Here is a 12,795-nt window from a genome sequence, read left to right as displayed (position 1 = left end):
AGTGAAGCAGGGTGGAGTGTTTTTGTGAGATTGTCCCCCTTTCCTGTTAGGAGCCAGGGGGTATTTATAAGTGGGTTTGACGTTACCTGGTGTGCCATCCTACCGGGGCGGGGTCGTACCTCTGATGGTGTCTGTCGTTATGGTCGTTGCGTGGAAGGCCGAGCTGCCGCAGGGTATGGGGGGTGTCAGTCAACGCCTTCCCCTACCTTGACCGACCACGAGGGGTCAGCCGAGGAGGTTGCTTGGGCATGGTGGGTGTAGGTGCGCGTCGTGTCGTCGTTAATGCTCGTTCAGGAGCCACGTGCCGCACAAGGTGTCCGGCGTGAGGGTGTATTACGTCAAATCCGGGGTGTTATGTCAAATCAGTTTTTTTACCCTTATCACTTTTCTCATACTATCAATAGTAATTAGTAGTAATTACGATATTCATATCTTTTCTTAGTATAAGTTTATATCATTTTAAATTTCTTTTATTTTATAAAATAATAATAATATATTCTATTAACTTCATTGAATCCAAATTATTAATCAAGATGCTTAGCTAAAATTGATAATAATATACTTATTAGATTTTTATAAGTTAATTTTAATCTTGTTCACTCTAATTTATCGGTGTTATATATATATATATATATATATATATATATATATATATATATATATATATATATATATATATATATATATATATATATATAATTAATTTATTAGAGAAAAAAAATATAGAGAAGAAATAAGAAAGTTAAAATATAATTCACTCCACTTCAACGGAGGGCAGCCTAAGGAGTACTAATAAGGTTACTAAATACAATAATAGTTCTAAGGATTAATATACGATTCAGTAGTTAACACTTATAATAATTTTAATATCAATTAAAGATTAACAATCTACATTTAATAATAATCATAATAGTAAAAAGAAAAAAATTATCGATAATGAAACGTGGAGAAGGAGAGGGCAACGATGACGAAGGAATCTTTAGACGAGGATAGTAGCGACACACAAAAGCAACAATAACAAAAGGAACTACGCACGAAAGGAAGTTACGGACGACGACATCACAGGTGGAGGAAGCTAGGTTCGATCCTTTGATAGAAGAAGCTGCACACAAAAACAACAATGATAGAAGGAACTACACACGAAAGCTAAAGCAACAAGACCTTTAGATCTATCCAGCAACTATACACAATGGCACTGACAACCAATGATGAGTGGATTATGCTTAGTTGATTCGTCTCACTCGAACACCTAGGTGAATGCTCGAATACCTTTTATAAAACACTAATCGATATACTATTAATTATAACTCATTTTTATTTTTTATCAACATAATACCGAATGTTCACGAATGATAAAATTTACTTATCTTTCCTACTAACTAGCAAAGTTCTCATCTCAACAACAACACCACACCACAAATCAACTGTCAAGTTGCACCTTTAGTACATAATGTTTTTTTTATTATCCAACCCTCAAATCCAATTGTTCATAAATGACGTCATTTATCTGTCTTTCCAAATAACCTTACAAGTCTATTACATTATTCTCATCATAGCAACCCAGCACAGACATTTTATACATTTTTCTTTATCATCCAAAACTCAAATCCAAATCCATTAGGCATCATGGCTCAACCAAATGTCTAATAAAAGCCTTTCTTTAATGTCATAAAAATCTTCCTTGTAATGTCAAGAAGCAATGCTGTGAGGAAGCAGACACAATGAAACCATTGGTGATTTTAACCAACTTATTTTTATTCTAAAAATAATATATTTATCAATCTCTCAAACCCAGTAAACACCATTAGGTTTAAAGCATTACACTAAAAACACCACAACTGTCATTAGGTTTAAGGCATTACACCATAAACAACTCAATCATGACACATTATAATTGAAAAAAAATGAGAATACATGAACCACCTTTGATTTTTCATCCACCACAGTGATGTCATTTATGGCCAGTGCACATCGCAATTTTGTTTCCTGTAACTCACTAGTCAACAATCATGTTACTCATTACATAAAAGTGATTGGTTCACCAAAAAGAAAAGTCCAAAATGTTGTATGTGCATCTACAAGACTAATCTTTGGATGCAACAACAACTGCAATATCTCAGTATATCACAGTTCAATGTATCAAACACCTCAAAGTAAGGATTCATGTGTGCCAAACTGATATAGAGTAGTCTAACATCTATTCCAGCAAACAGAGATATAAAAGGAAGCATCACACTGCACAAAATGCACAAACAATGCATCACAAAAGAACCAATAACTCGGAGATCACAAACAATGGAAGAGATACATCGATAACAAAATCAATTTAAGAAAGAGAAACAACGACGCTGACATATCAAAATCTTAAAATCCACCAGAAAATAACTTAGCAATGTTGAGTTTCCATCCTACAGGTGGAAATTCTAAAGATGAGACTTTTTGAAAGCAATAAGTGCCTAATAACCATATCTAAATATAAAATGACGTTGGAGATCACACTCTCCCTAATCAAACAAGCTGAATCCCATATCATCATCACTCTCTTCCTTGGGCTCCTCCTGCGACAATGACGACGAGAAAAGATTCAAGCCCTTGACGGTACAAATGATTCAATCTCATATAATACAGATTAGGAAGCTCAAAACAAGAGAGAAATTCTCACCTTTTTCTCCTCGGCTGCAGGAGCAGCGGCGGGGGCCGCGCCTGCGGCAGCCGGGGCAGCAGAGACCGCAACTGCAGCACCACCACCCCCTGCAAGAACATCCAAGTATTTCGGCACAAAATGAGTTTAAAGATCGGATTTTTAACAGTTAAAACGACGAAACGAACGAGAAGGATGAGCAACAAAATCGAACCGGATCCGACGCTCAAGATGAGGTCATCGACGCTCCTCTTCTCGAGGAGTTTGGCGAAGAGGGGCGGCCAGTAGGAGTCGATCGTCAATTTGGCAGCCTTCACCACGGTCGAGATCTTCTCCGACTGGTTGGCGAAGAAGTCAAGACGTCAGATAGGGCATAGATTAAACCACAGAAAAACTTCTAAGGAAAGAAAAATGGAAAAGAAGAGGGAAGCACCGTGATGGGGATGCCATCGTCGTGCAGGAGGAGAGCGGCATAGGTGCAGGCGAGTTCTCCGAACGCAGCCATCAAGAAACCAAGAGATCCGTCGCGGAACGGCAAACCAATGAACGTGGAGAGGAGAGGAAGGCAGACTGTGGCCGGCTTGAGGAGGCACTTATAAAGATCGAAAATTAGGGTTTCATGGGCACGCAATGTGGAGTTCGAGACAGGTTTCACCAATACGACTCCGTATATTGGTTGGAAACATGGGACCCGCATTGGGTTTGTCTTCGTCGAACCCAGCAGAAACTGCTGCTTGGTATGTTTCCACTGTCTTCCTAAGAGGCTATCCTCTTTTCTATTAGCGATTCCAAGGGATGATCTAAGGTCTGCCCTCTGTTTTCGCAGTGAGATACTAGCAAATTCTAAGAAGAAACGATCGTGAATCGATCCATCGAACATCTACAGTGCACCACGAGTGAATCGCACATCCGCACAAGCATTTGATCGAACAGATATAGGACATCATATATCAATTGTCTGATCTATGAAGAATCAAGCGCTCAAGGGAGATGAGGAGGAGGAGGAGGATGGCGGATGTCGCCTTGGTCGAGGATGAGGTTGACGCCGTGCGAGCGGAGGGCGTTGAGCATGGCCCACACCTTGGTGCGGTTCTTGAAGCCTTTCTTCTCCACCTCCTTGGTAGCGTCGGCGTGGATGGGTTCCCGGGCCAGGCCGTCGACCTTGAGGCGCATGGCGAGCACCTCCGCCACCGCCGCGGCCGCCTTGGCGTTGCAGGTGCGCCCGCATTCGAACCCCGCCTTGAGCGCCTTCTCCACCGAGGACGCCGTCACCACCACGCGCCCGCTGCGACGGTCCACCACGTTGGCCGTCACGTGCTTGAGCGATATGAACAGCCGCAGCACGTATCGCTTGCTCGCCACAGGAGGCAGCATCCCGAATCCGCTCTGCTATCTCTTCCTCCCCCTAATGCTGCTGCTGCACAAAATTGGACCGTCCGCAAATGACCCTCGAACCCAACTTCGTCGCCTGCGACTTAATACGTACGGTGTCATATGCACAAGAGAGATGAAGGCCAACTCCATGACGATCTAAATACATACCGTCGCTTTAGTGAATCGGCCTTGGCATATCGTCAAACAGATAACAAGCGTACCCGAGGTGGCAATGGCAGGTGGTTGTGAAGATGCGGCGGAGGGAGAACACGAAGATGAATAGGTAGAGCTCGTGAGTTTGGGCACAGGGAAATGTCATTAGTCTCAAGCCCGTAGTATTATTCCGCAGGACGGGTGGAATGCTAATTATATATTACCCTTACATCTTCTTAGAATCTCAGTCTTAGTCTTAAAAAAAATTACACTAAAATCCTTATTAAAGTGAAATATTTAGTTTCGTTTATCCTCACATCGAAAGTAAAAAATAAAAAAATAATTTTAGCATTTCAACTTTTGATACCAAATGACATCAATGGTAGATAGCAACATCGTCGGGCTGCAGGTGGCTATTATGGATGAGAAAAGTAATAACAAGATATAAGGATCGTTTTGCATTTGCGTCAACACCAATGCAGTTAAGCAATTCTTTCGTCACTTTACATCTGTGCTTGCATCAACGCAGTTACCAAACGACGAAAAAACTGTTTTGTATCTACATCGATAGCCCTTTCATCGCTCGGCAACTGTGTCGATATTGACGCAAATATAAAGTGATAAAATGGTAGCTCGGGTGGTTGTTGTGGTTGAGGAGAGCAGTAGCGAGAGGTGATGGCTGCTCTATATCTGTGTCGTGTCGACGGCCCTTTCATCGCTTTGCAACCACATCGATATCAACACATATGCAAAATGACATTGCTCGACAAATGCATCAACGTTGACGTATTTGTCAATGTCAAGCAACGAAAGGGTCACCAGCACAGATGCAAAACGGTCCACACCTCCCATTGTTGCTCTCCTTATCCACAAGAGCCACTTATGGTCCTCAACTACAGCGTCATCCACCACCACCAATGCCATCAATCACACCATTAATTAGAATATTAAAATTATTTTTTACCTATTATTTTTATGTTTTCGTTGGTAAAACGGACGATATTATGATAAATGAAAACTTTCATAACTATAAGGATTCAAATATAAATTTTGTAAATTTAGGAACCGAAATGTTTGGGAGGTCTAAGTAATAAAACCACATAAAATGTGATCCTGAATTATTTCTAAATTTATTTTATTAATTCAATCAGATTTAATTTGTATTATTGAGTTTTTACCTCAGATAACTCCTGCCATTTATTTATAGTCGAAAACTTATTTCTTTATATTTCATTCAGTCAATCTTCAACCTGCCATCCAATCCAATTGCCAAAAGCAAACATGCCTGTAACAATTTGGACTTCGTCGATGGTTGTCATTATTTCTTCCTCTTGTACACTCTCCAACACAATCCTAATCTCTGCAAGATTTCAATTGGCTGCATCAATATTTGAATGTGTAGATAAGACTTGAATGTGCGACAGTTGGATCTCTCTTATGATTAGAGAATACAACACCATTTGGATGAACAATTTAGGCTTTTTCTTACTGCAGATCTGAACAATTTGGCTGGATATTGAGTTCATCAGTAAAGTAATAGAATTATGGTGTCCACGGTCCTGTATCTTCTGTAATTATGTGTTATAGATAGCTTGGAAATAACAAAAGCAATGTGAGACACCAAGACAACTACATCACTCTCTTGCATGATGTTAGAATGGTATTAGATTCTACATAATAGTCTGTATGAGTTTTAAATATGATATGATCAAATACTATCACAATTTTTTTGATCAATATCATTCTATTTTAGAACTTAGATAATAAGTATTGATTTATGCTTTTGAAACTTCAAGCATGGTGAGTTAAACATGGTAAACATCATAAATAAATTAATAAATTATTCTTTAAAATAATAATATTAAATGAAACCTGATCAGCTGAAGCTACTAACAGAGACTTCATCTGGCACCATATTATTCTTAACTCATAGGTTAATGGATCCCACCAATCCAATTGTGACGATATTGTATTTCTGCAAATATCTTTAGAGATTCTGATATCTGAACATTGCTGCTAAATATGGTAATCAGAATTAGCCAAACGACAGCAAATAGTAATCTTCTGACTAATCTATCGTCGAACACTTCAAGAACAATACAGACACAAAATTTTACAAGACATTATTATAAAGAAACAACCAAGAGAGCATTTACTGATGAGCAAACTAAGGAACTATAAGGTAGTCTGAATAGAATGCAGGAGCAACAAACAAGTTTTTCATCCTAGTCCTCATACCTCTGCATCTTTTCCTGAAAACAACCAACCCCGATCTTAAATTTGTCTCCAATCTCTTATTTGTTACTTTTTTGGCCGACACAACTTCGTCCGCGAGGCCTCTTTCGAGAGGGTTTATGTCCTTCGGACTCAGGTTGGGCAGGACAGGCACGAGGAACAGACAAACGATGCTGACCAGCCAAGACAGGGAACCCAACAGCAGGGATTCTGATGATAATAACAATGAAAATAAAACTTTTAGTGAAAAACAAACTGAGCTACATAGAGATAGCATCAAGCAATGCATTAAAGTTCTTATTCCGGTACTGAACATTATATATGTTGCCTCTTCTGTTAAATATTTTGCAGCCTACGACTGCAAATCATGATGAACAAGAGGTAGAACTATCTACACCTTTGAGTTAAAACAAGTGTGCAAATAATACGAACCACCACCAAGAAAACCATAACTCAACTTGAACCTAAGATAAGTAATGTGATCCAGAGAATCAACTTATGCGATGTGTTGAATCAAATACATAGAGGAAGCAGGGTCAATCCTATGCAAACATGGCCAAGGCAGCACATCCAAGTTATCAAGACTATCCCTACTCCACAATTGTTGATAGAAATTCACAAAACCTTTCTTAATGATATTAGTATCAGATACCACCTCATTGTTGATCCTAAGCTGGGTGATAAGATTCTTCTTTGTATCAAGTAAAGCATGAACATACAGGATGTGGAATGACACCCAAGCATAGAAATTATAGTTTTAAAGTGGTATGACTCCAAACAATAGCCCTTAAAATCTGATTAGGAAACACTTTGTGAGAATTGAAGATTAACAATAAAGAATAGACTGGTTCAAGTATGGTGTAGGTTGTAAATAGCAACAAGTGTTTCATAGCAGGGGTAGATTAGAGAATCGGGGCTGAATGACAAATGTGTGATTGGTGGCAAGCTTAGATGTGAACATTTGTACATAAGTTGGGGCTCTACAAGCAACTGATTCAAGTAAGCAATTGCTTTAGCTGAGCAAATTTATACCAACAACATGTGCAAGATCCAAAGACTGTAATCAAAGGTGTTTGTATGACAGGGCTTGATGGAGAAAGGATTCAGAAAATCTTATTCTAAGTAAATGGTCTAAAAATTATAAAAGTTATGTTGAAAATTAAAAACAAGATTTTTTGATCTTTGTAGGGACTCCTTTTGTATTAAATGCACTCATTTACTATTTAGGCATCATAAAAGTCACATTTTGGATTTCTAAAAAGCATACTAATTCCCTAGGAGATTACTATTGGGAGTCATTGTCTTCATTAATTGTGTCAAGACTCCTAAACCCCTATAAATAGTAAAGCTTATCAACGGATTGAGCATTTCAGATTTAAATGAAAAGGATTGCATCTTATCAAGTCTCTTACTCTCCTATCTTATCTCACACTTCTCTTTCTTTCTCTTCCCCTTCTCTTTCTCACTACTTCCCTACTATGTTCTACAGGGTTAGGTTAAACATGGAGGGTTGAAGACGTGGATTCAAAGAGTTCAAAAGATAAAAGAGAGCACAATATAAATCTAATAAAACAAAGAGGACTTGTTAGCTGGCTCTATATATATACCTCCTTGAGTCTCTGTAACATAGCCAAAGATAAAAGTGTTAGCTAGTAAAGACTTTGATAGATCATTGAAAGGTCCTGGGCTCAAATTCTGCATTCCCTTAAAAGAAAAACATAGCCAAAAATCCCTTCAAATTAGCCAGCACATGGCTTTTATCACTAGCCTAAATTAGGAAACTTCTGCCTTTCTGTAAACAACTTCAGGTTTGACTTTTTAGCAGGAATAAGGGCTTTAAATATGAAAACAAGTATGCTTGTTATAGACAACAAGCATACATCAGAAGAGTTGTTCAAAATTCCCACAAACCCTGATCTAGAAAACCATTAAAGGCCAATTAGGAATTGTGATCAAGAATTGGCGTGCTTGTTGCCAAGAATTGGGGCATATGATGCAGAAGGATACTGCTCCATGCCATACAATCAAAAATGATATTCTGTTCGATCTTTAGCATACCATGTCAGAAGGATATTGATATTTCATGGCTTATGGGCATTAAACTTAGGAGTCTTTCACATATCATACATGGAGAAGCATAAGCTGTATGCAATATGACAGGATGTACTGCAGCAATGCCCTAGTTAGGCCTTAACACGTGTTAGATAAGTGGGCATTATAAAAAAATAGAAGGCCACTATAATCTCAGAACTTTTTATCAGCTAAATTGAAGGGGTTAAGAATTTAAGGAAATTGTCATTAACTGTGTTGCTGTACATGTTGGATATCCATTGTAAAGCACGATGAAGACCCAGAAAGAAACGAAACAAATAAGCTCCCATAATTTTAATGCAGAGGCAAACCAAAACCAAGGATAAATTTCAATTTTCAAATGATCTTAGAAAGAATCACCATTCAGAAACAAAATGCAAAGTTAACTAATTATAAATTCTTTCTAACCTTGAAAATATAAGAAGTGGACTGGATGATTCTGTATGTAAATGTCAATAATTGGCTATTAAGATGCTCAAGTCATCTGTGTGTTCCAATGCATGCAGTAAGCATAAATATGTATCTTCCATTTGACAAAGAACAAAAAAAAGACTTCAAATAAGGCATTCCCATACATCAGGATCAATCTTAACCAGGCAATTATACATTCAGCGGAAACAGAACAGAGCAGACAAAATAAGATGGAAACAACAATTTGGGCATGTTTCTTACCCATGAAGAGTACAGCAGACTCCTGCTTAGCTGTGGGAGCATCATACAGCCTTTCCTTCTGCAAGCGCTGGTGGAGTGCCAGATTCTCCGCTGTACAGCACCGGAAAACATAATCCAAACGCCGGCACTCCGCTTCCAGATACTTGTTCTTCATCTCCAGTTCCTTCACATACATCTTCTTTCTCTCCCTTGATTTCATGGCAGAATCCCTATTCCTCATCTGCCTGAGGAGTCATAACAATAACCATATTTATCCAAATCATTTCTACACAAAGAAAGCCCCAACACCATGTCCTAAATTACCCTAATATACTCAAAAAGCAGAGTATTGACACATAATTTGTCCGTTATTTTTCGTGCATAAGTCTATAGCCTGTTTTAGGAGAAGTATTTACACCAATTAGTCGATCAGAGTTTTGACTGCACAAAGGCGAGACAGGAAGATTAGTACCTTCTCCTCTTCTTGTTAACCGGATCGTCGTCCTCGCCGTCCGCGGCTACGGGCGGTTCCTCCTCATCCTCCTCCTCCTCCCTCTCCTTCCTCTTGCTGGCCTCCGAATCGGGCGTGGCGACCTCGCCTCCCTCGTCACGGGACGCTTCGGCGAACAAACAGGCAACAAAATCGTCCGCTTCGAAGCCCTCCTCGGCGGCTACGTGGGCTTCCCCTTCTTCCTCCTCCATGAGGAACTTCTCCAGATGGCTCACGTACGACGAGAAAGAATCGGAAGGCCCATCAGGTTCCCCTGAAGGTGAATCATATTTGTCCTCCTCCGAAACATTGGAAGGAGGTGGGCAGTCATCCACACATAAGCCAGCGGAAGGATCAAGGAGGACGCCGACGCCCTCATCGGAGAAGGTCTTCAGGAGATAGTCGATGTCGAAATCGAAATCGAGATCGAGCTCGAGGTGCTCGTCCGGGGTTTTCGGGGAGTCTACTGCGCCCGCCATGACGGCGAAAAGACGGACGACCGATGAGATGAGGGCTTCGCAGTGCCTCTCCGCGTCCGAAGAGCAATATATCGAGGAGAAGCTCGACCGGCTTCCTTGGCGGGGAAGAAAGAGTTGTGATTCGGCAAGCCGAGGATTTCGCCGTCACTCCACCAATAGGATTGCTGGAATCACACCAAAGAAAATAAAATAATTAAGAAATATAAATATTAGGAGGAAGGTGGGACGAAGCACGTCGGCCCTCTTATCGGATCCGGTTTGAAGTAACCCCAGATCCGCAATAGCTACGAGTTACTCGAATATTGGACACACTAATCCGATAAGACTAATGGATCGGGTTGGATTTTGGGTTTTCTTTATGAGAGCTGATAGAAGCAGTTTCTAATTAATTAAATATATAAATTATAGTTTTCATGAACTAATACCTTAATAGATTCTTATATTTCGAACTTAAGAGTTGATCAATCGTGGAAATTCGAATATTATTTCATGATGTCTATAATCTACTGCATAAAATAAAAGATAACTATTGTTTTTATCCCCAAACTTCATTTTGAATGATTAGATCATTTTCTTAAATATAAAAATTAAGAATAATTCATATAGAATTTCAAATAAAAAAAAGGTATGATCGGATAATTTTAACACATTAAAAATCATAAAGATAATATTAATAAATTAAAAGAACCTTGATCCTCTATTGATGAACAATAAGAAGGGGGGGTATGCCAATTCTTAAATAGGAGAGAGAAAATTTTCCCACATAAGGTAGGAGTATAATAATGATGATGTTTTGAACATTTTTTAATTAATTTATTTAATATGATTCTTATCTTATCTACTTAGATTAGGAAGTAATTTCCCTTTGCAAATTAACTTCATACCCAAACCTATCAAAAAAATATTTATTTTTATTATGGACTTTAATCTATTAGTTAATCGTTACTAAGGAGATACGTTAAGATTAATTTAATGGGAGGGATGACTATATGTTAAGAGAAAAATAAAAAGGAAATGATTTTTTTAGTTTAATACTAATTTAGAATTGACATAAATATCCTTCCTAATAAACAATATAAAAGGTTTGAAAGATGGATATAAACTAGATAAGATACGACATGATGGGGAGTGTTTATCTTGTCTGGGGTGGAAAGCTCGTGGGTTATTTATATTTCCTTAACTACTTCATTCAAAATTAGAAAAAAAATATTTTTAAAAAATAATCAATAATATCATAAATTATAAATAAATATAATTTATTTAATATTAAATATATTCCTCTAATATATAGATCGTAAGGAGGGAGTGTTACGATTGAATATTGATATTATTTCATTTGGTTCAATCAAACCAAATAGTTCATCGACTCTCGATTGATTCAATCAAATCTCAACTTAATATGATTTCAATAAGACAAATCAAATATTTAAGCCTAATATAACTTAATATGATTTCAATAAGACAAATCAAATATTTAAGCCTAATATTTGTACATATATATCGACAGTATAGATATGTATCGACAGTATGGATATGAGTATCGGTGAGATATGCTCTACTTATCCCTATCCCATATTTACATGAGTAATAAAAAGTAACATCATTCCTATTTTATTGGATATCTATATATTTTAAATTGAGAATATATGATTGACATGAACTATATCACTAGAGTAGTTCTACATGACTCCGACCAATTATATAAATTTATTAAAATTTGGTTTCGTTAATCAATTTATTATATATTTTTAATAAAATCAATCTAATAATTTGATGAAATATTCGATAATTTGTTTTTTTTTCAATTCAACAATTTGAATTTATATAATCTTAATAATCATAGCGATCACATGTAATTTATTTTTTTAAATTTTGATATTTTCCTTAGCCTATAAAAGGTAGAAGAAAAATCAAGTATTAAAGAGATGAATGAAACAAAAAGAAAAGTTTTTAATATTTTATTTTAAAAATAAAATTACATGTACTTCCATATACAATGTTAGTTATTCTCATATTTATCCCTCTAAATCCAAGTTCAATATATTATAAAACTTGGCAAATTTAAATATACCAATTTGGTGCATTGATCATTAGTATAATAATTTTATAACTTCAATTGGTATTTATTTTTATTCAATTGTATTACAAATATCTCATAAATTAATATTTTTATATTGGTAATTTATTAAAACAAACTCCATTTTACCTAACAAGCTCTCCTCTCAAAATTTAATGCCATGGACAAACAATTTAATGCCAAGGGTTTCATAAACTCTCAAAATTTAAATTCTCCTATTGTCTATCATCACTTTCTTATTTATCTCTTATCTTCTTTAGTCACTCTTCTATCTTACTTATTTTTATTATCGTCATTTTTATAGCTTTTCATTTGACTTTTATTTCTCTCTCTTATATTTCATTATTTTTTTCTCAATCACCTTTGTCTCCTATCTATTAATGTTTTCTTTTTCGGCTTCCGTAACGTTATTCTCTTTCTTTCCTTCACCACACTTACTAAATATTCACTAAAAATCACACAAAAGAATTTAAAAAACAATAGATTCATAAATTTATTATTATTTTACTTCTATTATGAAAATTGAAGGTAAATTAGACAATGTCTAGTTCTTACATTCATTAATCACATTTGTACACTCATTTGCTAATGTATCAAATAACCT

General features: G+C 36.9%; 3 protein-coding genes across 6 annotated transcripts; all 3 read right to left on the bottom strand.

The window, feature by feature from the left end:
• Positions 1–2,305: 2,305 nt before the first annotated feature.
• LOC103993287 (large ribosomal subunit protein P1) lies at positions 2,306–3,231 on the bottom strand. The gene is made up of 4 exons (XM_009413299.3): positions 3,075–3,231; positions 2,856–2,979; positions 2,663–2,751; positions 2,306–2,558 (listed from the first exon to the last, which is right to left on the bottom strand). Exons 1-4 carry the CDS (start codon positions 3,144–3,146, stop codon positions 2,505–2,507), a joined length of 339 nt encoding a protein of 112 aa, XP_009411574.1. The 5' UTR covers positions 3,147–3,231; the 3' UTR covers positions 2,306–2,504.
• A 307-nt stretch (positions 3,232–3,538) lies between these two features.
• On the bottom strand, positions 3,539–4,469 carry LOC135598698 (uncharacterized). 4 transcript variants are annotated; one of them, XM_065092910.1, is made up of 2 exons: positions 4,184–4,469; positions 3,539–4,055 (listed from the first exon to the last, which is right to left on the bottom strand). In XM_065092910.1, the coding sequence occupies exon 2, from the start codon at positions 4,013–4,015 to the stop codon at positions 3,623–3,625; it is 393 nt and encodes a 130-aa protein (XP_064948982.1). In that variant the 5' UTR covers positions 4,016–4,055; positions 4,184–4,469; the 3' UTR covers positions 3,539–3,622. The 4 variants fall into 4 exon arrangements, with proteins under 4 accessions (XP_064948982.1, XP_064948981.1, XP_064948980.1 ...); XM_065092909.1 differs by having other exon boundaries at positions 3,539–4,058; positions 4,184–4,468; XM_065092908.1 differs by having other exon boundaries at positions 3,539–4,115; positions 4,184–4,460.
• A 1,734-nt stretch (positions 4,470–6,203) lies between these two features.
• Positions 6,204–10,269, bottom strand: LOC135598697 (bZIP transcription factor 50-like). The gene is made up of 3 exons (XM_065092906.1): positions 9,618–10,269; positions 9,167–9,390; positions 6,204–6,613 (listed from the first exon to the last, which is right to left on the bottom strand). Exons 1-3 carry the CDS (start codon positions 10,112–10,114, stop codon positions 6,336–6,338), a joined length of 999 nt encoding a protein of 332 aa, XP_064948978.1. The 5' UTR covers positions 10,115–10,269; the 3' UTR covers positions 6,204–6,335.
• Between the last annotated feature and the right edge of the window lie 2,526 nt (positions 10,270–12,795).

This window comes from Musa acuminata, chromosome BXJ2-1 (assembly GCF_036884655.1).
Source record: "Musa acuminata AAA Group cultivar baxijiao chromosome BXJ2-1, Cavendish_Baxijiao_AAA, whole genome shotgun sequence".
Taxonomy (NCBI): domain Eukaryota; kingdom Viridiplantae; phylum Streptophyta; class Magnoliopsida; order Zingiberales; family Musaceae; genus Musa; species Musa acuminata.
The sequence above is the reverse complement of the archived record's forward strand: the minus strand, read 5'-3'. Positions and strand labels throughout refer to the sequence as shown.

What these genes read in the sequence shown, in the direction of transcription:
- LOC135598698 (XM_065092910.1), bottom strand. Translation starts at nt 4,015, where the DNA reads ATGCTGCCTCCTGTGGCGAGCAAGCGATACGTGCTGCGGCTGTTCATA.
- LOC103993287 (XM_009413299.3), bottom strand. Translation starts at nt 3,146, where the DNA reads ATGGCTGCGTTCGGAGAACTCGCCTGCACCTATGCCGCTCTCCTCCTG. An exon ending in ACGATGGCATCCCCATCACG is followed by an intron (nt 2,980 to 3,074) that starts GTGCTTCCCTCT and finishes TTCGCCAACCAG; the next exon opens with TCGGAGAAGATCTCGACCGT. An exon ending in CATCTTGAGCGTCGGATCCG is followed by an intron (nt 2,752 to 2,855) that starts GTTCGATTTTGT and finishes ATGTTCTTGCAG; the next exon opens with GGGGTGGTGGTGCTGCAGTT.
- LOC135598697 (XM_065092906.1), bottom strand. Translation starts at nt 10,114, where the DNA reads ATGGCGGGCGCAGTAGACTCCCCGAAAACCCCGGACGAGCACCTCGAG. An exon ending in GTTAACAAGAAGAGGAGAAG is followed by an intron (nt 9,391 to 9,617) that starts GTACTAATCTTC and finishes ATGACTCCTCAG; the next exon opens with GCAGATGAGGAATAGGGATT. An exon ending in GTCTGCTGTACTCTTCATGG is followed by an intron (nt 6,614 to 9,166) that starts GTAAGAAACATG and finishes TATTATCATCAG; the next exon opens with AATCCCTGCTGTTGGGTTCC.